The 27,088-nt window shown below is 36.7% G+C and overlaps 3 protein-coding genes across 4 annotated transcripts; 2 read left to right on the forward strand and 1 right to left on the reverse strand.

Annotated features, from left to right (window-relative positions):
- The first annotated feature begins 15,557 nt into the window (after positions 1–15,557).
- LOC147491188 (putative methylesterase 14, chloroplastic) lies at positions 15,558–18,606 on the forward strand. Of its 2 annotated transcripts, none has more exons than XM_086566426.1 (3): positions 15,558–15,970; positions 16,630–16,764; positions 17,102–18,606. In XM_086566426.1, the coding sequence occupies exons 1-3, from the start codon at positions 15,926–15,928 to the stop codon at positions 17,372–17,374; spliced, it is 453 nt and encodes a 150-aa protein (XP_086422552.1). In that variant the 5' UTR covers positions 15,558–15,925; the 3' UTR covers positions 17,375–18,606. The 2 variants fall into 2 exon arrangements, with proteins under 2 accessions (XP_086422552.1, XP_086422553.1); XM_086566427.1 differs by lacking the exon at positions 15,558–15,970 and adding an exon at positions 16,254–16,457 and having other exon boundaries at positions 17,102–17,753.
- On the reverse strand, positions 17,796–20,146 carry LOC147491189 (uncharacterized). Its single transcript, XM_086566425.1, has 5 exons — positions 19,946–20,146; positions 19,748–19,849; positions 18,655–18,725; positions 18,483–18,548; positions 17,796–18,399 (listed from the first exon to the last, which is right to left on the reverse strand). Exons 1-5 carry the CDS (start codon positions 20,016–20,018, stop codon positions 18,121–18,123), a joined length of 591 nt encoding a protein of 196 aa, XP_086422551.1. The 5' UTR covers positions 20,019–20,146; the 3' UTR covers positions 17,796–18,120.
- A 4,992-nt stretch (positions 20,147–25,138) lies between these two features.
- LOC147491190 (homeobox-leucine zipper protein HAT22-like) lies at positions 25,139–26,815 on the forward strand. The gene is made up of 3 exons (XM_086566518.1): positions 25,139–25,871; positions 25,979–26,058; positions 26,318–26,815. The coding sequence occupies exons 1-3, from the start codon at positions 25,410–25,412 to the stop codon at positions 26,598–26,600; spliced, it is 825 nt and encodes a 274-aa protein (XP_086422644.1). The 5' UTR covers positions 25,139–25,409; the 3' UTR covers positions 26,601–26,815.
- The last annotated feature ends 273 nt before the right edge of the window (positions 26,816–27,088 follow it).

A 27,088-nucleotide genomic window follows, 5' to 3' on the forward strand; every position in this document is an offset into this window, starting at 1 on the left:
AAATTGAGTTTTAATTTCGGTAACTGGTCACCGCTTTACAAATACAATTTTCAGCAACTGAACACCAACATTTTGAACAATTTTTAGAAACTAGATACCATTTATCAAATTAGAGATATCGAAATTGAGATTTACAAATACAATTTTCGGCCACTAAACACCAAAATTTTGAGTAATTTTGAGCAACTAGATACCATTTATAAATATTTCAATTTAGGGTTTAAGATTTAGGGTTAGACATCTCGATATTTCAATATTTCACCAAATTATTTCAAATTAGGGATACCAAAATTGAGTTTTAGTAACTGGTTACCGCTTTACAAATACAATTTTCAGCAACTGAATACCAAAAGTTTTAGCAATTTTCAGCAACTAGATACAATTTATCAAATTAGCATCTGGATACCGAAATTGAGTTTTAATTTCGGTAACTAGTTACCGCTTTACTATTATAATTTTCAGCAATTGAACACCAAAATTTTGAGCAATTTTCTCAAATTAGGGATACCAAAATTGAGTTTTAGTAACTGGTTACCGCTTTACAAATACAATTTTCAGCAACTGAACACCAAAATTTTGAGCAATTTTGAGCAACTAAATACCATTTATCAAATTAGCAACTGGATACCGAAACTGAGTTTTAATTTCGGTAACTGGTTACGACTTTACTATTACAATTTTTAGCAACTAGATACCAACATTTTTCAGCAACTAAACACCAACATTTTGAGCAATTGTCAGCAACTAAATACCACTTTACTATGCTTTGAACAATAAATGCAATGTTTTCAATTTAGAATCACACTACCAAAATCACCATTACCAAAATCCAATTTCTCTAAAAAACAAAGCGAAAACTCCAAACAAAGTGAGACTCGGGTGTTTTTTTTTATTACTTTTTTATTATTTTTTATGTCGGTAGTAGTTTAAACGTAAAAGAAAGGGAGAGGAGGCTGGGGGGGGGGTGTGGCCGGGAGGAAGAGAGAAGAGAAAGTCTCGAAGGTATTTTATACTGTTAGTAACCTATGAAAATAGTACTAAAAACCTGCATACAAAGTCACCCAGTTTCAAGAGCGTGCCCCTCTAATTTTTTAGTGAACCGGTTGGGTTACTCTTAACCAAAAAACTGGTTCCCAAGTCGGAGAGTACCCTCTTAGGAGCTGGAGTGTGTATTTAACAGGACCATTGTTCTAAAAATCGGCCTAGGCGGTGGCTAGGGCTAGGCGGTGCCCCAGCAACTTCGCCTAAGGCTATAATCGGTGGGCAAGTCGGTTACCCGACTAGCGGTCTGCATATGATCCAAGCGGGGCTAATCGGTCTAGTCGGGCCCATATTTGTTTTTTCGAAAAAAGCCCAAGAAGGCAAGTCCCAATAGGGCTTATAACAAATTACTCAAATTAGTGAAATTACAAATCAAAGGCCGTATTCTTTACCCAAAAAAAACAAAACCCGTATTCAACTTCCTTCAGTAGCAGCTCGTCCAACTTCATTCCAACTTTGCTCCAACTTCGTTCAGCAGCAGCTCGTGTTGTCTCCCAACTTCCAAGATAAGGTACTAACTTCCTTATCTTCAAGATCATCACGTTTTTTCGATATTGTATAATTTTATTAGAGACAGAACATAGTTCAATAAGGTAAACAAAATAAACTCTAGCTAGGAAAACTAAAGTCAGGATTATCCATCGCTTTTTCCTTGTATATTTTGTTGATCTGCTTTATCATCTCTAGCATTGGGTACATATGAATTGCTAGTTCTGAGTATTTGATGTAAGATGAGAATGTTAAATATCAGTTGATCTTAAACTTATAAATTAGAAAAATCAGCACCAAGATAGCTACTTATATGTTCAGACTCTAGTTTGCATTCTACAAGTGTAAGGGTGTGAGAATATTAGCACCCTTTAATAATAAAGACGCAGGGAATCACTAAGTATAAACAAGCCAACAGGTTCACAAACTGCCTCTTTGTTCTCATCAGATTTGAGGTAATTGATTTTAGGTTTACAAATTTAACCATTGCCAAGGTGCTTGAGAAATTTGTATCTAACATAACATGAACTGATTTGTACACTGTATGCGTGTATGGAACTAACATGAGACCAAATCTCACAAATCGTATAAATGCAAACAATGAGCCTGAGTGTACACAAGCCAAGCAGTTCCATAATATGCTCTAGGTGTGAATAAATAGGTTTCCTAATGTTTTTGAGTATTGAAAACATTTAACTTCCAACTTCCAGCAGCAGCTCAATGTTAAAAGTTAAAACTAATGCCATGTTTTATTGTGTACTCTTCTAGAATATTTATGTCATCCTAATTAATATCAGTATAGTATCTAGTAGGTTCATATATTTTCTATGCCTAGAAATTATAAGTTAGTGTGTTCTTGGAGAAAATTAAGTGAATGAATGATAACTCATTTAGCTATTTCAAATACTTTGTTCGACTAGTAACTTATATGGTTGAATTGTCTTTTTGGGTTATTAATTGTTGTATGATGCTGTGATATTTTCAGTTCAATGGTTGGTAATGTTGCTTCTTCTGCGGCATCTAATGTCGTGTCTGAATCTGAATCCGATCATTTTAAACGTGATTTCGACAATGTTGGTTGGGAGTATGGGATGTTGAGAGATGTAAATAACAAGGATAAGTTAAAACGTAAACTGTGCAATAAAGAAATTAGTGGGGGCATTTATCGAATGAAACTACACATTGGGAACATTAAGGGACAAGTAACAGCATGTCCAAAGTCTAACGACGAAGATAAAGCCAAATGTAAAGCTGCACTAGAAGGAGCAAAAGTTAAAAAGGGTGAGAAAGACCAGCACATTGCAGAAGTAAGAGCAGAAGTTCAAATTATTGATGGAGAAGATGACGAGGTGGAGCAGAAGTTCATATATTTTCTATGCCTAGAAATTATAAGCTAGTGTATTCTTGGAGAAAATTAAGTGAATGAATGACAACTCATTTAGCTATTTCATATATTTTGTTCGACTAGTAACTTATATGGTTGAATTGTCTTTTTGGGTTATTAATTGTTGTATGATGTTGTGATATTTTCAGTTCAATGGTTGGTAATGTTGCTTCTTCTGCGGCATTTAATGTCGTGTTTGAATCTGAATCCGATCATTTGAAACGTGATTTTGACGATGTTGGTTGGGAGTATGGGATGTTGAAAGATGCAAATAACAAGGATAAGTTAAAATGTAAGCTGTGCAATAAAGAAATTAGTGGGGGCATTTATCGAATGAAACTACACATTGCGAACATTTTGGGACAAGTAACAGCATGTCCAAAGTCTAACGACGAAGATAAAGCCAAATGTAAAGCTGCACTAGAAGGAGCAAAAGTTAAGAAGGGTAAGAAAGACCAGCACATTGCATAAGTAAGAGCAGAAGTTCAAATTATTGATGGAGAAGATGACGAGGTTGTGTTGAGGAAGAGGCCACATACTCTAGGGCCTATGGATAAGTTTGCATCCGCTATCACTCCTGATTCTTCAATTGATGCAAGGAAAAAGATGTGCCAACAAAATATTAATGATGCACTTTGGAAGGAAAGAAGCGATAGCGTGCATCAATACTTGTTTTGATGGGTGTATGAAACCGGTATTGCTTTTCATGCTATTGACAATGATAGCTTCAAAAGATTTGTTGAAGCGGTTGGTCAATTTGGCCCGAGTTACTTACCTCAAAGCCAATACCAATTGAGGGAGCCATTGTTGAAGGAAAAATAAATATGAGCGAACCAAAAGTTCACTCGAGAAGTAAAAAAAAGAATGGGCTACTAATAGGTGTTTTATTATGACGGATACGTGGTCCGATCGAAAAAGAAGGAGCATCATGAATTTATGTGTCAATTGCAAGCTAAACACAACTTTCCTTTCTTCTAAGGAAGTTTCAGAGGAGTCACACACTGGAGAATTTATTTTTTCTTATGTTGATAAGTGTATTGAAGAAATTGGAGCAGAAAATGTAGTTCAACTTGTGACCGACAATGCTTCGAACAATATGGTCGAGGCGGTTTTACTGAGGAACAAGAGACCACACTTGTTTTGGAGTTCATGTGTCACTCACACATTGAACCTTATACTTGAAGGGATTGGAAAGCTACCAAAGTTCAAAGAAGTGATTGATAAGGCAAAAGTGTTCACTATCTTCATTTATTCACATCATAAAACATTGTCGATGATGAGGAAAGCTACAAAAAAAAGAGACATAGTGGGCCGCGAGTTACTAGATTTGCAACTTTTTTCCTGACTTTGCAAAGTTTGATGGATAAAAAAGAGAAGTTGAAAACTATGTTTACTAGTGATGAATCAGTGCAAATGGTCCAAGGCGCAAAGGGAAAATGGCATATTCCAGGTGTTAAGTATGACTTTTGGAATGGGGTAACACTATGCTTGAAAGTATTTGCTCCTTTAGTGAAAGTGTTTTAGCATTCTTGTGACTGGGAGATAAGCCATCTATGGGCTTTTTACATGGTGAACTAAAGCAAGCAGAGAAAGATATCAAAGAAACATTAAAAATGTGGCTGCTAACTACAATCAAAGTCATAGATATTATCGAAGAAAAAGACGTTGTCGGCTTTGATCTTAGCACTTTTCGTGTTTTTAGAAGTTGACTTACTACGTGCTAAAAACTCAATAATTCCTTACTCACATTGTTTTTTTCTTTGAGAATGTCAATCTAGTTAAGTAGGGATTTCGTTCCAACTTCTAAGACAAGAATTTAAATGAACACAATTGGAATCTACACTTTGGAGCACTAAGTGAGAAGGATTTTATAGATAGATTTTTTTACACAAGTTATCTAAAGTTTGTAAGTTTGTTTATAGTTAAATGAAAGAGAGAGAGAGGGGAAGGATTAATCCTACTCATGCAAGGCCTAGCTACAAGTCTTTTTAGAAACAGGTCACTACCATCTCAAATCCCTAACATAATATACCTATCTCTAAACATATCATGCTAGCATGTAGAATTGAAATGATATTTCATCTCCGAAATATCATTCCAACTCCTAGTTCTACTTTACAACAATTGATCGGATAATTGTCAATCTCTGTCATTTTGGGGACGGGATGAAAAATAAAACCTAAGTCTTTTAAGTAGTGATTTTGGAATCCTAAATTTGTAGCATGATCCTCACATGAGCATCATTAACCCTCCCCTCGGGAGAGTTTTTTAGCTCATGATCCTAGGATTGAATTAAACTACAAGAAGATATGTGAAATGAAAAGAAGGAGAATGAAACAAGAAAACTACTTTGTTTACCTAAATGAAGAAGAGTTTTTAAAAAAACTAGAGAGAGTTCCCCCATTAACAAGTTACAAGCTTTTCTCTAAAAACTAAGAACTAAAAAAACAAAATTAAAGACATGGATGTAAATGAAAAGTAAAAGTCAAGGAAGTAAAAGCTTCCAACTCCCAAAATCAGCCCCCCTTTACATAAGAGAGCCTTTTTCTCTTCTCCCACGTGAAACACTCTCCTCTCATTTATTTTTCACTTATCCACAACTAACCCCCATTTGACACCTTTCATTTTTTAGATAATCATCACCTAAATCCAACTAACTTCATTAACTTCATGCAAGGTGTCAAATTTGCACCAATTATTTGCACCTTTGTCTTGACTTGCATGATGACTCATCAAATCTTATGGGCCGCCTAGTGGGTCCACGTCACGATGTCGATGGCGATCCGGTCTTTTGGCATTTTACAACTTTCTGCCTATTTGTAGAGTTCATCGCGACTGATCGTCGGGCAGCTCACTCGTCACATTCGAGTCTGGTTCAAGAGATATGAGCCGGAAGTTTGATGCTTACACGCACATAATCCCGCTTTCGATTTGGATTACGTACTATTTGAGTCTTTGTGCTTTAGTCCAAATTTGTTGGGCTTCACATGGGCTTGATTGGAAGGCATGTGTATACTCCCTATTCCGTGCTTAAATGTTGGCTTTATCATCATTTTACATTAGTTGCTCTAACCCGCAAAAGCACGAAGATCGCGATTATTTCATGATTATTAAGCACAAAATTGACCGAAATGTTATGTCTCTACGGGTTTTATAATACAGTTTTGGGTGCTTATCACACCACTCCCAAACAGCATTTTGCTTGTCCTCAAGCAAAGAAGAGACATTAAAAGCGGATAAGTGGCAAAAGCGTGCATTCTAAGCTAAGTCTCGTTTAGTAGAAAGCGGTTGCATTGACCATATGCAACAAGGCCTTAAACCACTAGGAATTCCCTAGTGGACGAGTTATAGCCTCGTGAGAGTTTTCCAGGGAAGATACTCACAAACTTCATTTATACTACAATGACTTAGTAACAAAAGCTTGTTTCCTAAATTAATCTCAGATATCTATACATCTCCTTAGCAAGGAACGAGGATTAATTCTTTCGAAACTCAAGTTAATATGCATACAATAATTAAAACATCTACATATGAGTATGCATTCAGTGAATTTACATTGAATTGCACAAGAGGGAGCTGTTTTCGGATCCTTTGGAGAGTGTACCTAAATGGGTTCTCACATGTATGTGTAGAAACACAAATTCGCTCATAATTTTTCCACTCAGGTTTTGTTAACTCCAGTGTGCAGTGGGCACACTTTTCTTCACATACTCGATGACAGTCAGAGGAGCCGAGGTCGATCAATCACATCTACTACTTATTATCACACCATCCTACTCCTAATTGAATTTTGAGGTCTTTATTAGGTATTATGGGGCTTAGGTGATAGTGTGAAAGAAATGGAAGTGGAAGATCAAAAATGATAAGTATAAGAGAATAAGGTCTTCAAGATATTTACACTTGAGAAATCCTTGTTTTCTTTTTTCCGCCCTACCTTGAGTTTTCCTACCTTGCTCTTTTTTTTTTTTTTTAGGCTTAAGAAACATGATCCTGTTTATTTTTTATTTTTATTTTTATTTTTGAAGCAGGTAACTAACTTTTATTTGGAACAAGTCTTCTTTTATTTTTCTACATTTAGCCCTATTTCTCATACTCATCACTTAGGTAGGTTCTTTTATTTGGGGTTAATATATGGGTAAAGGAATTTTTGGTGAAAGTGAAAGGTTTGATGAAAGGTTCGATTGGAGTGACTAGCGGTAAAATTTGTAAAGGTAATAATTTATAGCTATGTCGATCCAAAGAATGCCTAATTCTCGCCTAGGTTGGGATGGTGATCAAGTAAGTCGATCGCGTGATTTTTCTTTATTCGAAAAACTACTCCTCGTGTCATTACTCACAAATCACTCATATCGAGGCTTTTGGTTAGATTCTCACGGGATTGATAGTTTAAGTAGACTAACCGTGGTTTTCGGAAACTTATTGTCATGTACAATCAATGATACTTTCGGTGCATGAATACTCATAAAAAGATATAAAAATTATTGCGTACGTATTAGCTTAAGTTTCTTAAAAACGAATCATAATTCGAATGCTAATGTGAGACTTCTAGATAATTTTCATCATTGAAAAAGAAACAAGACATTGTCACTAATTATATTTACTAACAAGAAAATAGAAACTATATACAGACTACAAGTTGCCTTTTTTTTTTTTTTTTTTTTTTTTTTTTTTTTTTTTTTTTTTTTTAATTTTAATATATATATATATCACTCCCAAACAGAGTGATGATTAGTCTTCGAAATAGAAATAGATAAAGAAAGGAATTACCTGATAACCGTAAACAAAATTAAATTTTGGATTCTTTGGAGCGAGAAAGTTGTGGTAACATAATATATTATCTGAAAAAAAAAAAAAAAGTGTAGCACACTATATATACAATTATATACAGTTAGATATATGTACAATTCCCTACTCAAGTTTACCATCCATGATGTGGTGAAGGTCGGCCTCTTCTTGATTGAAATGCATTTTCCTTAGTATCGCCAAAAGATAGCGTATTCCCAAATGGTGGCCCATTCTTGTTCACCGGATTCGTTCAAATGTTTCATCATCTTATCATCGCTGGATAACAAGCGAACATGTCTCAAGTATCGTGCGGGGACGTTTCCATTGCCTAAACCTTAATGAGCGAATTATCTTGTTTCTTTGGGCACATAGAATCTACTTTGACCCGGTCATGAAAAGTAGTGGCCCCGTGCTGGGAAATGTGTCTTCATAATTCGACAAAAGCGATTCTGGTAAAAGTATATCTTTGATCCCGAAAAGTACGAGCTCGTTTCAAATTGGAGATAACACGGTTTAAGATATCAAAGAATGTATGACCTCGAGCAAAGCGCATTGAAGACTACACATGCGGCATCATTGGCGGTAGAAAAATGCCAATCTCCCATGATGTTAAGAAGGATAAACAACATCGCATTTCCCATGTTCATGGTCATTTGGCTAAGGGAATGGTGATGTCCGCCATTTGCCAAGTTTAGTTCCTTCATCTTTAATTTCAAGACCGTCACCAGATATCTTTAAAAAGCAGGCCATGAAAAGGAACGAGTAGAGTTGTGATAAATGTATGGCCATGTTGTTGTTGGGTTTCGTGATATGGAAGATCTAAAGTCGGGCAAGTGTTGCCCTCGAAAAGACATGGTTTGTGCCACCAACTTTGATTGTGAATCCGTCTAAGAAAAAACCATGAGCGGCGTTGAATCTTTGGTGTATCTTCCATATTAGCATAAAAAAGTAGGCCGCCAAACTTGGAGAATAAGTTTGGTCGTATGAATAACAAGGGAAGACCACCCGATGTTAGTAATGCAATCACGGAAATGAAGTCCATAAGTATTGGAATCCATCATGGCTGAAATGATTGCTTTCGAGGGGATGAGTTCGGAGGTGTCCTGTTTGATGAAGATGCTACGTTCGATGAAGATGCCATGTTTGATGGAGTGGAGTGATGGGGAAAGATATGAGAAGAAATATGTCCAAGAAAATTTTTGATGGATGGAGGAATGAGTATGCAAGAAGATAAAACCTCCTCGTAATCAAGTTTAAAAGAACATGTTAAAATTGTTATTATCACAACTTGAAATATGACAATCCTTAGTAGGCATTTCTTACAAAAGAAGATACAAAGATAACAAAAATTTTAATTAAAGGCACACACGATGAAATACTTAATAATAATAATTTTATTTTATTTATTTTGGGGAAAGTTGAGTTTTGTAAAAGCAGAACATAAACCTTTTTTTTTTATTTTTTTTTTTTTTTTACCATTATTATTATTTTTTTTATGGTTCAGAATGATGATAAGGATGGTGATGGGAATGCAGATTGTGGACAACACTGTTCAGTTCATTAATTTGTTGGCTAAAATTTGGATTTGAAGGGTTCCCTGGTTGCCGAGAGATCGTAGTTTGATTCTATATTAGAAGAGTGTGATTTTCTAATGGTAGAGTGAGTTTCAATAGTGCCTCTTGATCAACATCATGCATCGCTTGACGTTCTTGGAAATCCATAAGACTTTTGATGATGATTTCGGCGACGCGCGTGGAGTTCCCTCATTCCTTGATGAAGAATTTGAATACCTTCCATGGGATTTAAAATGTTACGCATGGCACTTTCATCAAAGAAATGTAATGCGAGTTTGAGTTTTGGCCATCCATTTCATCCGCAGAGTATCGGCGTCCAAGAACCACCGCGATCTTTGTGAAGTATTGTAACAAATGCTCTTTGAAGAGGTATTTACGGAAGAAATTTGGATAACCCCAACGCATCATAATTTTCGTGACTAAAGTAGGCGGAGGTGCTAACCTTTTTGTTCTTACGGTGATTGCGTTCGGAGGTGTTGGATTATACAAAAATCATCTCTTTGATTCTCGCATAATCCAAAGTAGGTGTAATTGAGGCTTGGTGACTTCAGATTGGTGTGGCGTACCCACCACATTGTGTCCCAACCGGTGGAGCACAACTCGTTGATTTTGTTTCAAAAAGCGTTGAAGAACAACGTGATTTTTATTTCCGACCGCCATGAGATACGTGGCCCGTAGTAATTTTTGACGGAATTAAATGGGGACTCGAAAGATCGAACCCGAGTCATTCATTGGAATTTGAAGTATGTCGGAGATAACTTTCTTAGTTAATTCAAAGCGTTGTCCATATGCATGGAAACAGAATTTTTCATTTTCAGTCCGCTAAATTGGTAGAACATCAAGACCAAAAATCTGCGGAATAGTCATACGCATGATATAGAAGAGGCATCCATCCTCGGCGTACAATTTCGTGTCATAAAAAGGAGAAAATCGGCAATCATCAAAAAATTCAAGTAGTTCTTCTCGGGTACTATCTTTCTTGGTTGATCCATTTGGAAGGATAATTGATGGAAGGATAGTGTAGAAAGCGTGAAATGAGAATGGCTGAAATGAAGAGATTTATAGCAAAAATATAGGATGCAGTGCGAATCGGGGATGTCAAGTGCATCTAGATCTCAACTTACAAGTGAAACATGTGATGTTGGTATCCCTAATTATGTCAGCAAGAACTATGGGTATCCATAGTATGTCTTTTCATGTCGTGTCCAAAACAATTAATGAGGTCTTAAAATGATAGAGAATTAGGAGGAAAGTTTCCACAGAGCAGTTAGACCTACACGTAATTTCAAAATTTATGATCATACCTCAATAATAGAAGATAGATAGAATAATTGAGCTGCGTGCGTGACAAGTGTTAGGCGTACCGTGTAGCGTGCACAATCTTCTCTGAAAACAATAAGTTGAGTTTGATTTATTTTATTGCGTTATTGATTTTTCTTATTTGTTATGGTTTTGATAACTATTTTATGTTTATGATAAGGTAAAAATACAACTAATATACCCAATTTATTAAAAAGGATGCTCCTCCATTTAGTACGTAACCCGTACAAATGGTTGAGAATTATTTAACACACCATAGTAATATACAAAGCGACAAAGGGAAAGAGATATGGAGGTTACATAGATCTAGATATTCGGATGAAGTTATGCATGATCGATGATTAGAATAATGACAAATCTTTTGTTATCACGAATCTTGTGGATGACCCATTCACGTTGCTCCTTTTCCAATCGCTCGATCGGATCCATTGTTTTGAATGAAAAGATAATATGTGAAGATTAAGCTTTGGATAGTGAGAGAATGAGTGAAGGGTGATGAGGAGTGTCGGAATTTATAGGCAAAAATCGACCGTTTTGGATATCGACCCGTTTGTGGATATCGACCGCTTTTTTAATAATTACGATGGAGATAACATTTGGGTTTTGTGACCGCATTACCGTGATTTGGGTCGGTTCTAATTTTTGGTCCAAGCCCAATGAATTCGGAAATTTCGCTTATGTCCCAAAATTTCAAACGGAATTTCGATTCATTTCAATTCCAAATTAAACGAATCGAATGCTAAAATGATCGGCATTAAAATGTCATCCATGGAATATGAAGAAGGCACCTTCAACCCTTTTTTATTTTTTTATTTTTTTATTTTTTATTTTTTTATTTTTATTTTATTTTTTATATACAAATGTACAAGTGGAGATGAACGTGGCAATGTACTAAGGGAAGATGTATGTGTCATTATACAAAAAAGAACGCGTGACAACAACACCGGACTACAAGAAGAAAATCATTACAAGAAAATCAAAGTAATTTGTCATATATGACTCTAGGGCTTAACCCAATCCAAATCGGTGTGGCTTAACCTTTATGTTTTGGGGGCCTAGGGTTCGGGCCGGTACCATCGACGACCAATGTGCAATGGTCTAATAATAATATTACCCTTAGTACATATGGTATAGCCTCAAACCGCCGAGTGTCATCAAATAGTACATATGGTATCCCGGCAATGGCCATTTGATCTTAAGACTTTTAGGTGTTTTAGAAGTTGACTTACTACGTGCTAAAACTCAATAATTCCTTACTCATTTGTTTTTTTTCTTTGAGAATGTCAATCTAGTTCGAGTAGGGATTTCGTTCCAACTTCTAAGACAAGAATTTAAATGATCACAACTGGAATCTACACTTTGGAGCACTAAGTGAGAAGGATTTTTTATAGATAGATTTTTTACACAAGTTATCTAAAGTTTGTAAGTTTGTTTATAGTTAAATGAAAGAGAGAGATAGATAGGGAAGGATTAATCCTACTCATACGCAGGCCTAGCTACAAGTCTTTTAGAAGCAGTCACTACCATCTCAAATCCCTAACATAATATACCTATCTCTAAACATATCATGCTAGCATGTAGAATTGAAATGATATTTCATCTCCGAAATATCATTCCAACTCCTAGTTCTACTTTACAACAATTGATCGATAATTGTCAATCTCTGTCATTTTGGGGACGGGGATGAAAAATAGAACCTAAGTCTTTTAAGTAGTGATTTTGGAATCCTAAATTTGTAAAGCATGATCCTCACATGAGTATCATTAACCCTTCCTTGGGAGAGTTTTAGCTCATGATCCTAGGATTGAATTAAACTACAAGAAGATATGTGAAATGAAAAAAGGAGAATGAAACAAGAAAACTACAAACTGTTTTTACCTAAATGAAATGAAGAAGGTTTTTTAAAAACTAGAGAGTTCCCCATTAACAAGTTTCAAGCTTTTCTCTAAAAACTAAGAACTAAAAAACAAAATTAAAGACATGGATGTAAATGAAAAGTAAAAGTCAATGAAGTAAAAGCTTCCAACTCCCAAAATCAGCCCCCTTTACATAAAGAGCCTTTTTCTCTTCTCCCACGTGAAACACTCTCCTCTCATTTATTTTTCACTTATCCACAACTAACCCCCATTTGACACCTTCATTTTTTTTAGATAATCATCACCTAAATCCAACTAACTCATTAACTTCATGCAAGGTGTCAAATTTGCACCAATTATTTGCACCTTTGTCTTGACTTGCATGATGACTCATCAAATCTTATGGGCCGCCTAGTGGGTCCACGTCACGATGTCCGATTGGCATCCGGGTCTTTTGACATTTTTACAACTTTCTGCCTATTTGTAGAGTTCATCGCGACCGATCGTCCGGGCAGCTCACTCGCCGTGATTCGAGTCATGGTTCAAGAGATATGAGCGGAAGTTTGATGCTTACATGCACATAATCCCGTTTATTTGGATTATGTACTATTTGAGTCTTTGGGCTTTAGTCCAAATTTGTTGGCTTCACATGGGCTTGATCGGAAGGCATGTGTATACTCCCTATTCCGTGCTTAAATTTCGGCTTTATCATCATTTTACATTAGTTGCTCCAACCGCAAAAAAGCGAAGATGCGATTATTTCATGATTATTAAGCACAAAATCACCCGAAATGTTATGTCTCTATAGGTTTTTATAATACAGTTTTGGGTGCTTATCAGGCTTGACAGTCCATTGCATTTGGTTGCCTACCTTTTGAATCCTTATTACTACTTCAAAGATCAAGATATAGGAAAGGATCCAATTGTCATGAACAAGATTTTTCTTTGTATAGAGGAGCACTTCTTCCATGGTGACTTTGATATGCAAAATAAAGTCACAAATAATGAATTATTGGAGTATAAGAAAAAAAAGAAGGTGCATTTGGTAGACTCGTGGCGGGATGCGCCAAGAATGATGATAAGTATGATCCAGGTAAGATATTCATTACTTAGTTACTCATTTCCATTCCACCTGATATTATTTAATACTAACATTAATACTATTTATATTTGTGTTTATTGCCTTATCTATTGACTAGTTGGATAGTGGTCTAACTATGATAATCATACTCCAAACTTGCAAAGAATGGCTTCAAGGATCCTCTCACTGACTACAAATTCATCGGGATGCGAGAGAAATTGGAGTGCTTTTGAGGGGGTAAGTACTAACCATAAAGTTTGTAGTAAGTGGTTAAATAAATAAAACTAAGAGACACAGAGTATTAATAGTATTTTAACTTTCATTTTCTTTTGTGTAGATACATACAAAGAAAAGGAATATACTGATCTGACAAGGTTGGAACATCTAGTCGATGTCAATTTAATGCTAAACTCATCGACAATAATATGAAAGAAAAAAAAAAGAGGTAGATGCATTACTTGCTAGTGAAGCTAGTAAGGCACAAAGATGGATTGTTCATGGTGGGGATGATGAAGAAGTTAATCCCGGTTCGGATTTTCTGGTTATGGTTGGATAATCATCAAAAAGTTTAATAATGTTAGAGAGCTTCATGAAGAAGATTTTGTGTCGGATGAGGAGAGCGAGGATGAGAGAGATGAAGAGTATGAGTTTGAATCTGATGGAGAGAGAGTGATGGAAAGATATGGAGAGGAGAAATTGTAGATCTAGTGGAGTAGTTCAAAAGTCATAATGTTATCTTTTTGTATGTTTATTTGGATTATTTTGATCTTATGTCATTTTGTTTGAGTTATGACTATTAGGAGACATGGTATGATTTTACTTAACTTTCGTGGTTGGATTACTAATATGTATTTTTAAAAAGTATATAAAGTTAATTTTATTTAAATAAATAATAATAAAAAACGCCTAGCGCCTAGCCCGTCTAGGCACCACCTAGAAGGCCTAGGCGCTCTCCCACGCCTGCCGACTACCGCCTAGTTTTTTTTTAGAACACTGAACAGGACCCTAAAAAGAATGTGACATTTAATTCTAGGCCTGAGTTTCGTCAATTGGGCCTATGATAATTACCTAGTGGTTATGAGAAGGACTAATAAAGCAAATGGACTTGTGTAGTTGGGCCTTTAAAAAAAAGTTTGGAAAACATCTCTAGATGATATTTATAATATAATTTGCAAAATCTGACGGGAACATAGCATTAGTAAGTTGGTCGCTCCAGTGTCCTAGGCCCCACTTCATTTGGTTTCATTGATATATTATACAGTGGAACCCCTCTAACAGGTGAAGCATTTCTCACTAGCCAGACCATAAACACATGCTCTCAACAAAATTTTTGGTCAAACACAGCTAATCCACATTCAATTGTACTACAGATAATCCCTACAAATCTTGGAAATATGCATATTTGTCACTTGACTGACCAACAAAAACCATGAAGAGAACAAACATGGCAGTGAGATGATGTTAGGAGAAATCCAAAAGCAAAAGTAATAAATCCCACCTAGGGGTGGAACTCGGGCAGGTTGGGTCGGGTTGAGGCCTAACCCGAGTTATAAATGTTTCAGACCGAGCTCAGGACCAAGCCCTAGTCGGTCCTTAAGTTTTCAACCCAAGCCCAACTCGGATTAGTCGGGCTGGGTCGGGTTGGTCAAGTTTCTTGGGTTTCAATGTTAAAAAATAAAAAACTCAATGGAACTGTTAAATAAATAAATTAAGAGGTAAATAACACTGAAATTCAATATTCTAACACTGAGTCGGGTTTTAATTTTACAAGACCAAGCCTGGACCACGGATCTGAAATAATAGCCTAGGACCAACAAAAGTCTCTAGATGATATATATAATATAACTTTCAAAATCTGACGGGAACGTAGCATTAGTAAAGTGGTCGCTCCAGTGTCCTAGGCCCCACTGCGAGCGAATATACGAGGAACCCGAGATCGAGCCCTCGCGTCCCCATATCGTTTTTATTTTATGTTTTTTTTCTCTGTTAAAAACACCCTTCAGCAATCTTGTTGAGTCCCCGAGTGCGTGGACAAGCATTTTTTGATGATTCGGCAAATTCTGAAAGGAGGGTTCAGACATTGTCAAGGGAGAAAAGAGAGTACATTCGGTTTACAAGTGTTAAGAGGAAGAAGGATTTTGTTCATGGAGAAGGGTTTGGAGCACGGTATAAGACTGTTGCTCTGCCATAGATCTCTTGGCTGATTACGCTAAGCCCCTGATTGATTATTTACAGAACTTACCTGAAGAAGAAAAGGTGTGAGTGTGCTAGTGATGGTGTGATCCTTTTGTCTGTAATCCTTTTGGCTGGCCACAGTTGTGGAGGAGCAAGCATCTCATATGCTTTTGAGTGTTGCCCAAAAAAGATTTCAAAAGCAGTTTTTGTCTGTGCTACAATGGTTTCGGATGGGCAGAAGCCTTTTGATGTGTTTGCTGAAGAGGTATGTTACCTTTAATTTCTTATGTGATCATAATTAAAACCAAAATATGGTCGTGAAGATGATACACACATCTTTCTCTTAGCTTGTGTTTCACCAACTGGCGACTCCTACTTGTGCTTTAAGTTAGTAACTTAGTACACTCAAATGTCAAATCATATATCTTTAAACTAAGAAATAAAATTTACAAACCCCTACAATGATACAAGTAACTGGGTGGCCCAGCCTAACGAAGTATCGGCTGTATGTGTAGTATCTATTGTCTTCCAGACCTTTCAGTCAACTTGGATGACGCACACTGGTAATAACATATTGCTCTAGGAGTTAAATGTAATTCCAAGCCATAACAAGTTTACCTGCGGATGAGATCATGGGATTGAAATACTTAAACTCATCATATTGTTAGGGGTCGGATCATACACATAAAACCAAACTCCTTAGTGCTTACTGCATAGAGAGCTGAAATTAGAAACTGCTCACTCATAAGAAGGTATTGGACCAGAGGCAGCCTCAAGTTTTAAATATCATACGATATTTAATACTTCTAAAAAATTTGCAGCTGGGATTCTACTTTAAATTTTATCTTCTAGTGGGATTAAATTTACTTTGACGCACATCCTCCTTGACTTGTCTGTTAGTAACACACTAATCGATTGGTGCAGATAGGATCTGCTGAGATGTTTGTGCAGGAATCCCAATTGCTAGTATATGGCAATGGTCAAGACAAGCCCCCTACTAGTCTGAGGTTTGATAAGCAGCAGACGAAGGGCCTATACTTCAACCAGACTCCTTCTAAGGTATGGTTGAACTTGGATGATTGAGGATCTTGTTTCTCTGCACTGTTGTTGAATAAGTTGTTAGATATAAAACCTCTTTATGTTGTTTTAGTCGTCCTAGTTTATCGTTGTAATTCTTTGGTTATTGATTTCCATGCTTGAGTAAATTTTATTAAATATTACATACGAAATTTATCAGAAGCATAAATGATTCTAGTTAGTACTTAGTACCTAGTGGAATAATGAGATGTTGGCTTGGATAAGCTAACTCTAGATCTGATACTTTTCTTGTTCTATACTAGTGAATATACTTGTGATCTTGTATAATGAATTTAACTGAAGATCCACTACATTTCAGGATGTTGCACTGGCCACAGTTTCCATGAGACCCATCCCTTTGGAACCAATCATGGAGAAGCTTTCACTCACGCCAGCGAATTATGGCACAAGCAGGCGGTTCTTTGTTCAGACTCTTGATGATCACACTCTTTCTCCAGATGTCCAAGAAAAGCTTGTCAGAGATAACCCACCTGCGGGTGTCTTCAAGATTAAAGGCAGTGACCATTGCCCTTTCTTCTCAAAGCCACAGTCGCTGCACAAAACTCTTCTCGAAATCGCACAGATCCCATAATTGAAATTAGTTACACTACAGCATTTGTCATCCAAAGATGATGACGTGGATACATGGCTCTAAGAGCTGTAGGCCATCATTATACAGTAGAACATGGTGCAACATTTTACCTCCATGCTTATCAAATGTGGGGATGGAGATATTAGTTCTAGGTACGGAGAAATAACTTGGGATCAGAAAGCCAGAGTGAACTACAGGGGAGAATGGAGGGGGTATTAGTTGGTTACGAATCTGCTCCATCCAGAATTCCAGATAAGTCAATTCCCCTAGAAACAATAATAGAAGCAAAAGGATATGGACGGAAGTATAGATAACTATTTTATGCATATTGTCAACCCCTATCTATCTGGATTGAAAATGATATTTGATTAAGTATTAATCTCTAGCTCAACTGATTGCTACTGAACTGCAGACACGCTGGTGTGAGTTTAATTTTTATTTACTCAACAAGCTAGAGTAATAAGTAAGAAAAAATTAATATGACACACACGTTACAAGTGTCGAACTGAGAGGAAAGGAAATAACTCAGAAACACATGAGAGAAGAAGCGTATTAAATATAGGAACAACACACTAAAGCACAGACTTCGCAAGGAATTAGATACATTGCTGCTGCCTTTCTTTGATGAGACGAAGTTTGTTCCAGCAACATCAGTAGCTCTTTCTACTCACAGTAAAGCATCTGTAGGCCATGTTACCCCTGAATGGGATCCTCTCATCTGAAAATGTCGGTAAACCAAATATGTATCAGAGGAGCTCAATAATTTTTTGACGCTTTTTCAACTGCCCATTACTCACAACAGCATCCTTCTCTGACATTGACTTCTTAGGTTTGTTCAAAGAACATGATGTGCTATTAGCTTCACCAACATTATTGTTGTTGATGTCATCATCACTAGTTTCGTTTTCAGACCCACTGCAGCAAGTGGTAGGTAGAGCAATCACTGAATGGGAACCAGCCATGGCAAATTCGGCAGCCGCTACAGCCTCTGGCGTATGAAGATCAGCAACACCAAGAGCCAAATCCTGCAAATTAAGTTTTACCAGCTTGGAGAAGCAGTTACTTTTTGGTGATTACTAATTAGTAGAGAAGGGGCGAAATTGATTACCATTTCAATATATTCAGTTTCATTCCCAGTGAGTGCCTCAATATCATATTCCATGCAAGATTTCTCCTGTTAAACAATTGTTGCTCAGTAGATTTTAAACAGAATTGCTTAGCCTTTACTGGAATTTCTCTTCTAACAGAAGATTTAATAATTGTAGAGATTAATTTGTCACCTTTGCATCATGCTGCAGCCTTGCATTGGCTTCAGCCATAACTCCTAAGAAATCCTTCACTTTTCCAAGAACTGAAATGATTGGAAGCAGTTAGGTTGAGCAACTGTTAAAGCACTGGAGTATTTGGGAGATTAGCAACAACAATGACAACATTTTTAACAGAGTTGACCAATAACTCATATTGGACGTTCAAAGCAAGTTTTCCAGCTAAGAAGACTTCACAGCATTAGCTTCAACAAAGCTTACCAAAATCTGATGGGGGGAAAGTACTACTCATGTCACATGGTTAGGTGTCCAAGCTGTGTAACCCAATCAAGCCAAATATACGCCCTCAGTTATATTATAGGCTTCTAGTACTGCATCATCTTAAGCAGCTGACAAAAATTAACCTAAGTGTCTATTAACATAAGAGAGAGCCTTACCAAAACACATTGTATGCAAACTAGATATGGTACCTAATTATCAAGTTTTTCTCTTAATTCTTGTAAAGGCCTATCCACTAAACTCAAGACCAAAATGAGCCGATACTTTTCTTGGTTCGATATGGGGCAAAATTTGGGTACGAAGCCTAATCAACACTCTGTACCCAGCCTTCAAGACATGGAAACACATTATGTGTAACAGTAGAATTCATTTCATAAGAAACTGGCCTAACTACCAAAAGAGAATGCAGGTTTACATTGCTATTCCACAACGACCTTTATGCTTTCATTGAGCTCTTATATGTCTGCATTATAAATGAAGCAACACAACCATACTACTAGTGTTCCTTTATAGCAGTAGCATTCCAGGTATCTTTTTGCCATGAGCGACATTACCAAGACCATTTCAAAACAGGAAAAGGGTCTTAGCCCGTTGTTTCTTCAAAACGATTTCTCACTCCATATGACTCGATTAACCAGAAAGCCAGCAAGAAAACCCTAAAAAGTGCTATAGTATAACTCAATACAGTCTAGTGGTTTGCAAAGATAATTTCCACATTTTCCAGTTAACATTGAAATGAAGTCCAAAAATGTTGGCAACAATCAGATGCAACCGAAACAAATACACTTTAGTACAAATCGCAACAAGCACAATGTAATAAAAACATTACCTTGACTTTCAGCTACAGAAGTTGTTACAAGTTTCCCAGAACAAGTTTGGGGTTTTGGGTTTTGAGGCAAAGAATCCTTTTTGCATACCAAAAGACTAGACTCTGCAAACAAAACAAACCAAAACATTAGATTTTTAATAATATTCAATTTAAGAAAAAAGAAAAAAAATTACCAGGAAAAAAGAAAAGAAGATATACCCAAGGAAGAAGAAGTAGTGTTCTTCTTCTCTATGTCTAATAGATCTTTGCTTATAGTAGTTGCAGGTTCCATGGTGAAAATTTGGAGTGAGAACTTTTTGGGAATTTTGAGGGGAAGAAGGTTTTTCAGAAAAGAGGGTTTTAGCAAAAAAAGAAGGGTTTTAGCGAACAGTGTTGTTTTTTCAACTCAGTCCACGGGACCACAACTCGGGTGAAGTCAACTTTTAATGAATTTTGGTCCCTCCTCTTTTCCTCCTCTTTTTATGTACGTTGTTTGTATATTCAAAAATTCAAAATCCTATTGCGAATAATATCCTATGCGAAATTGACCAGTAGAATAATACTGCGTAATAAATAATATTCCCAATCTTTTGATAAACATATTCTCTTATATGTTCTACTCTAGAAGGAATGCTTATGAGCAAAATTTGAAGTGTAAACTTTGATGGTGTTTGAACTCTATAAAGGAGTTGGGCGCTTATTGAGTTGCCTCAAAAGTTATTCCATGATGATCTTAATATTTGTCAACAAAAGGGTATAGTACATACATAGATTTCATTGTATCTGAAAAAGATCGTGATAGAAATCATAGACTCTGTATGATTATTGGAATAATTATGACTTTCGACATGAAATTTAAATGGTTAATGATGCAAATGCCAAATGGAATGTATTCTCAGAATGTCAGCTGATGATAGATTAGTATCACCTTTCATAAATTCCACCTTCTAGAAAAATGATTACACCATGAGAGGGGTATCTCAAGATCTCAACCAAATCTTGTGCTACTCCGGTCCGCCATAGCCCAAAGTTGAGTTTTAGTGGCAATTACCTTTGCATTTCTTTGTTGTTTTAGCTGGAATATATTCTTTGAAGGGGCTTCTACATGCAATCTAATAGGGGAGTTCACCTTTCACACGGGACGATTTATCAACCTTTACTTTTAGTACATAGAAGCTGAATTAGGACAGTGGAATATACTCATTGCCTAGTTATTGGTATAAAATCGACCAATAATTGCGTACACTTTGATAGCAACACGGAATGATGCAAGCCCTGTCGGCTGAGCTTGAGTAGCTTAGTATTAGCAGGAGGCCGGAGTAGCAGGTGCAGGGATGTCAATTGAGTTGAGGCTGTTGAGCTTGAATATGTTCAGGCGAGACTCATACAAACAGAAATTAGATTGAGCGAGCTGGAAATGAGGTGAGCTCAAGCAGCGTGGCACATTTCCATAACAGAGTTTAAGCTATGAAATCCATGAGAAAGACGCTATATATGATTTCAGCAATGCCAAATGAGGCCCATAATTTTTGTATTTTTACCATCCAGCATTATTTGCACCTGAAAGACGCATACAACTTCACATTTGATAATGATCTGTAGGTAGATTAATCCAATTTTTTCACCACCTACTAAAATTATTTATCAGCTTCAATGAATAAGAATGTGATTTCTTGTTGAATCGTACAAATTATATACATAATACTATAAGCTCATGAACCAAGAAAGAAAAAGAGTGATATACTACACTACTACTACATGATTATTGGGTCTTAACTTCTAGCATGACATTGTGCCTCAACCGCCCTCAAGCGCATTTTTTTTCTTGCACACACAGGAGTTTTTATTGAGCATGAGTGAAAAATGTCATACACAAAGGGAAGGGCCCTTGTTACAACTGATGCTCATAAGGCTGAGATGCTACATATAGTAAGTCCTATATGGGCACGCACTCAATACTTTTGATAAACTCTGGTCCGCTGCAGCTCAATAGCAATTCACTTATACTCAATGAGGATCTTTTTTTTGCAGCAACATCAAATTGGTTTATGTTGGGTATTGTGAACCTGAAATATAATAGTCCCACATGGAAGAAGAAACGAGTTCATCGTGGGTTGATAAAGTGGGAAGATCACTAACTAGTACCGATGCCTTTTCGGATAAAACCTCACACCCATGGTCAAGATGTGGCCCAAGCCGGTACTAGTTATTCCATGGGCCTGGAGACTCAGGCCTGGGTTGTATGCCCAGGTCCAATCAAATGGTATCAGAGCCGAGTTCGGCTCGGACAAACGGCACAGATCATGCAGGTCCAATCAAATGGTATCAGAGCCGAGTTCGGCTGGGACAAACGACACATATCATGTAGAATTTGAAGATGAACTCATTCAAGGTGGAACTGTCAAGATGGCATAACTCAGATGGAGTTGCTTAACGACTCAAATGGAGTTGCTTAACAAAGCGTCAAGGTGGAGCTTGTCCTCTCGAAGCGTGGACACCTACAAAGTCTGGCATGATATCGTGCAATCCTGAAATCTAATAGTCCCACATGGGTAAAGTAGGAAGATTACTAACTAAATCTTGAAATCTAGTAGTCCCACATGGGTAAAGTGGGAAGATCACTAACTAGTACTGAGGCCTTTTCGGATAAAACCCCACACTCATGGCCAAACTGTGGTCAAAACCCAATGGGTGGTTAAGTGGGGAATAATATCGGTACTAGTTATCCCATGGGCCTGGGTTGTGTGCCCAGGTCCAATCAGCTTCCCTATAGGTGTTTGTCACTGGCACCTTGTTTAACCTCTCTGTGGCTCTTGCTTCTCCATTTTGATTTTATGGTATCTTCAGTCCTTTAAAAGCAATCTTTACTGCCACAAAATCAGTTTCAATCCACAGTTGCACCCATCCTTGTTGCGCTGCAATTTCTGCTGCTAGCACCGAGAGTATACAATTGTTTATATCAACTAACAACTTTAACAAGTCAAATTGATTGTAACATTTTCCATCGAACTTGAGTCCAAAGAAGGAAATATACTGAGAAGTCAACACAAGAAAGCAACATTATTAGTGGGGATGGATGACATTACTCATCAACCATATACTTTTAAACGCAAGCATGATATCCCATCTGAAAAGCCCATTCTAGAAATGGAGAGGAGAGTGTAAGATAAGCTAAAATGAAATTTTAGAAAGTCGGTGTGTTGATGATGTTGTTTCATACTTTCATGGAAAACAGTATTGAAGACAGGATATGTACTCACTTTTCTGACTAGACATCTATTGTCCAATGCAATATGATTAAGTTCTCCAATCAATTATCATCATCATTGTAATCACATCCCCTCTTCCATCTAATCTCCTTTTGAAAATTTCAGAAGTACAAGTATCATCTTAGCAGCTAACAGGATAACTTTTAGGTAGTTACTAGTTAGGTTCTAATATCATGTTCTCTTTATACTTGGTGTTTCATGCTGCGTACATCACTACTTCCCTCGCCAAATCATTACTAACTAGTCATTTGTATGAGTGTATGTTGAGACTATCCGTGTGGTCGAGAAGTACCTCATGATAAATCCAACAATCACAAATTGATTTCAACACAAAAAAAAAGAAAAAACAATCCTTAAGAAAAGTTTGATACCAAAGACTTGGTATCCTTGATTTGGAGGGCTTGCAACTTTGCAGCTATGCATGGACAGAAAAGACACAAACAACAAGAAAAGAAAAAGAAAAATCACAACTCCTATTAAGAAAATATGGTCGGCTGGCAGTATACAAGACAAGAAGGACAACCTATCAAATCCAAAATCAGCATACCACAACTTGATCCTTTCTTCTATCATTTGCCGACTTCTACGCTCCACAATTAACACCAGTGGAATCCAATACCCATTATACCAAATCATTGGTGGGGTCTCTGTGCCTAACTTGTGTTTCCTCCTCTTAATTCTCTAGTACATGCATTCTCTAGTACATCATTTATTCTTCTAAATGATGTGTCATTCCATAAAGTATGGAGTGATAAGTGTGCAGTACGATCTAAGATTTATTTAACCCACTATATACTAAGAAGAAATAAGAATGGATAATGGCAGGGGAAGTCCACTAATGAGGGATTGTTTTCAATGATTCTAAATCCTCTTATCAATGTGTTAGGGATGGCACCACTATATGTGTATTGTTGATAACTTTGATGGTTTGTTACTATCTCAAGTCAATTTCTTTCAATTGGCACATGGCCAATTAACATTACATACCCTTTTTTCTTTTCGAAGCATTAAACTTACTTTCTAAGATGGAAAACGAATCACCGAATCATACATGAATTTTCTCTAGCTAGTGTCAATATGCATTCTTAATTTTCTCTAATGTGAACGGTTTTCACCCAGTGGCCGTGGCAACGCTCGAGCAGGGCTACTCTGGGGTTAAGCTCTGTTGAAGAAAACAAACATGCCCAAGGTTGTTACTGTAAAGTTGTTTTGGGGTATGCTACGAATATGTTTTAATATGAACTTTGAATAACAAGTGCTATATACTAGATATTATTAAAATGATCCTAAATTAATAGCCATCATTTCAATAGGCAAGACGTACAATTATCTGTAGTGAAGTAAAAAGAAAAGAAGACGGACAACAGAGCATGTGTTATAAAGCTGAACATAACATATGCTATATGGAGTGGGAGACATCTTTGTTTGTTCTGCTATGGAGTATGGACACACAACTAATGGATATCCATATCCAAGTATCCAACATGATTTTGAAGTTAATTCTCTCTTCAGCTTAACGCCAGTTAATCTAGATTCTTAAGCACTACTGCAGGCAGTTAATCATGATAAAGGTGGAAGATATATGGGCCTTCACTCCTATATTTCCAACTTAGTTCATAACCTAAATAGAGTTGAGAAGAAATATATGTTATTTGTTTTCATCGATCTTCACTTAGATTTAACTTATAATTGCTTTAGCAGCACAGTTGGTTCTATTTTCTTTTGCAACATGATGATGTTATTCAAGTGGTTAACAAGAATCTGGTTACTCGATCTAGAATGTAATTATCTCCACTATTCATGACAAATATGAAGAATGGTACCTAAACATATGTGAAGCATAACAGATCCATGTATGCTACAAATTTGAAATAACACAACAAAGAGAAAAAATAGGTAGAAAGTAAAGACCTAAAAGGTAGTTACGACTTGCAAGTTACAATGTAAGCTAAACAACTCAAAAGGTGCTACATAATTGTCTGCAATCTAAAGTAAAGATTAGTACAAAGGAACATGTGAAAAGAAAGTTGTAGTAGTTGTTGTGGAGTGTGAATAGGAGGACGAATTATTCTCGTTGATGTGTACTGTCCTGTATGTCCATACCTCAACTATATATATATATATATATAGGCATATAGCTGACACAAAGATATATCTTTGTCATAATAGATGGTAATAAACAATGATACTTAGTAGGATTGTTATAGTCAACCTATGAAGCAAAAATAATATGTGGTTTTTTTCTTAATTTCTCATTCCAGATTAGCTTCTCTAGTCATTCACTACGATTAATAGTCATACCTACCCACTCATTTTCTGGCAGACTTTGTTTCCTTCTTCTTTCAAAGAGACTTGAGAACTTCAAAAGCTATCAAACATTCCTTTCTTACTAGGAAGATTGGTTCTTGTTCAACATGTTTCAAAACATGTCTGAAGATGTATGCAATATACACCTTGGGCTTGGTCTAGGAAGCGAAAGGATGCATGAAAACGAATCAAATTCCGTTTACAAGCGAGTTAAACCATGTCTAAACATCGAGAGTTTGTTGCCATCTCCCACTTCTACTCCATCAACAAGTTTTGAGCCATCTCTAACATTAGGCCTTTCAGATGAGACGTATCAAGCAATGGATGAGTCAATAGATGTCCATCCCTATGCTTCTCCCCGTAGCGATGTATCTTCTTTCTGTAACACAAGAGTGAAGAGCGAAAAGGACCGCCTTGGAAGTGAAGAGATTATGGAGTTAGAGAGGGTTTGTAAAAGGGTGATTAGTGATGAAGATGAAGAAGGTAATACAAGAAAGAAGTTGAGACTGTCGAAAGAACAATCTTCACTCTTGGAGGACAGTTTCAAGGAGAATACTACCCTGAATCCGGTGCGCATATACTAGTTGACTGCTCTTTCTTTTCTAGTATATATGCACTGTAATGTTTGTTGTAGTTCTAATAAGGTCTAATAAGGTCTTCCCTTATATGTATGTAGAAGCAAAAACTAGCCTTGGCAAAGCAGTTGAACCTACGGCCTCGACAAATCGAAGTTTGGTTCCAAAACAGGAGAGCCAGGTTCGTATCTTTAAGTTGTACCACCATTAAATGAGCATCAGATTACCTTAACTATATATGTTAATCTATAAGTATCAAAGATGTCCTTGACAAGGCCCAATCGATATACTACTCAACAAGGTGCTCTATTGAAGACTGATACTTTGATCTTAATACCCCTCCCCCCATTCAGATTATATTGGGGCACATATTTAACAGTTTATATTTTGTTTTAATTATATTTATAGTGTTATACATAACTAATATATTGTTTCTACAGAACCAAATTGAAGCAAACTGAAGTAGACTGTGAATACTTGAAGAAGTGTAGTGAGGCTCTAAGACAAGAGAACAAGAGGCTACAAAAAGAGCTACATGAACTGAAAGCACTGAAAGTAGCACCACCACTCTTAATGCATCTCCCAGCAGCTACACTCACAATGTGCCCATCCTGTGAGCGGATTGGAAGTGGAGGCATTAACACATCCTCCAAGGTCTCATATACAGTTGCAAAGGAACCTCAAATATATAACCCTTACACTCATCCTTCTACAGCTTGTTAGATATATTCAGGTTCCCCACTTTTTGTTAAGACAGGGTCGGAGCTCTATTTACCTTTACACATACTGTTACTGATGCAAAGATAATTAACATGGTAACCCCAAATGTTCTTCTAGAGGATCATATATATGAAGATACTACTGTGACTTTGTGTGAAAAATTAAAAGAAAGCATGTCGGGGGTATTTATTTATGCTCCCTCGGCGATGGAATGATAATCTAACGAGCATTTTTATTTTTATTTTCATATAAGCGCCTGAGGGAAAACCACTTTTGTATGTGTCAGGATAAAAGTAACGATCGACTAACGAGTAACGTGTAGCATGCGTACCTTTTGCACAGTTGCTAACGTTTCTGTGGTAGAAATTCATCTAACTACCATTCTTATTAAGTTATGCTATGTAGCATTCAATTCCTTAACTAGTGGTCAAATGCATATACCTTCTGTGGTCATTGTTGTGGCCGGTACTCATATCGCCCATTCTATGCTG

The sequence above is a fragment of the Coptis chinensis genome, chromosome 6 (genome assembly GCF_015680905.1).
Source record: "Coptis chinensis isolate HL-2020 chromosome 6, ASM1568090v1, whole genome shotgun sequence".
Taxonomy (NCBI): Eukaryota; Viridiplantae; Streptophyta; class Magnoliopsida; order Ranunculales; family Ranunculaceae; genus Coptis; species Coptis chinensis.

What these genes read in the sequence shown, in the direction of transcription:
- LOC147491188 (XM_086566426.1), top strand. Translation starts at nt 15,926, where the DNA reads ATGGTTTCGGATGGGCAGAAGCCTTTTGATGTGTTTGCTGAAGAG. An exon ending in TTGATGTGTTTGCTGAAGAG is followed by an intron (nt 15,971 to 16,629) that starts GTATGTTACCTT and finishes CGATTGGTGCAG; the next exon opens with ATAGGATCTGCTGAGATGTT. An exon ending in TCAACCAGACTCCTTCTAAG is followed by an intron (nt 16,765 to 17,101) that starts GTATGGTTGAAC and finishes ACTACATTTCAG; the next exon opens with GATGTTGCACTGGCCACAGT.
- LOC147491189 (XM_086566425.1), bottom strand. Translation starts at nt 20,018, where the DNA reads ATGGAACCTGCAACTACTATAAGCAAAGATCTATTAGACATAGAGAAG. An exon ending in CACTACTTCTTCTTCCTTGG is followed by an intron (nt 19,850 to 19,945) that starts GTATATCTTCTT and finishes TTTTGTTTGCAG; the next exon opens with AGTCTAGTCTTTTGGTATGC. An exon ending in AAACTGAATATATTGAAATG is followed by an intron (nt 18,400 to 18,482) that starts GTAATCAATTTC and finishes CTTAATTTGCAG; the next exon opens with GATTTGGCTCTTGGTGTTGC.
- LOC147491190 (XM_086566518.1), top strand. Translation starts at nt 25,410, where the DNA reads ATGTTTCAAAACATGTCTGAAGATGTATGCAATATACACCTTGGGCTT. An exon ending in AGAATACTACCCTGAATCCG is followed by an intron (nt 25,872 to 25,978) that starts GTGCGCATATAC and finishes ATATGTATGTAG; the next exon opens with AAGCAAAAACTAGCCTTGGC. An exon ending in TTCCAAAACAGGAGAGCCAG is followed by an intron (nt 26,059 to 26,317) that starts GTTCGTATCTTT and finishes TTGTTTCTACAG; the next exon opens with AACCAAATTGAAGCAAACTG.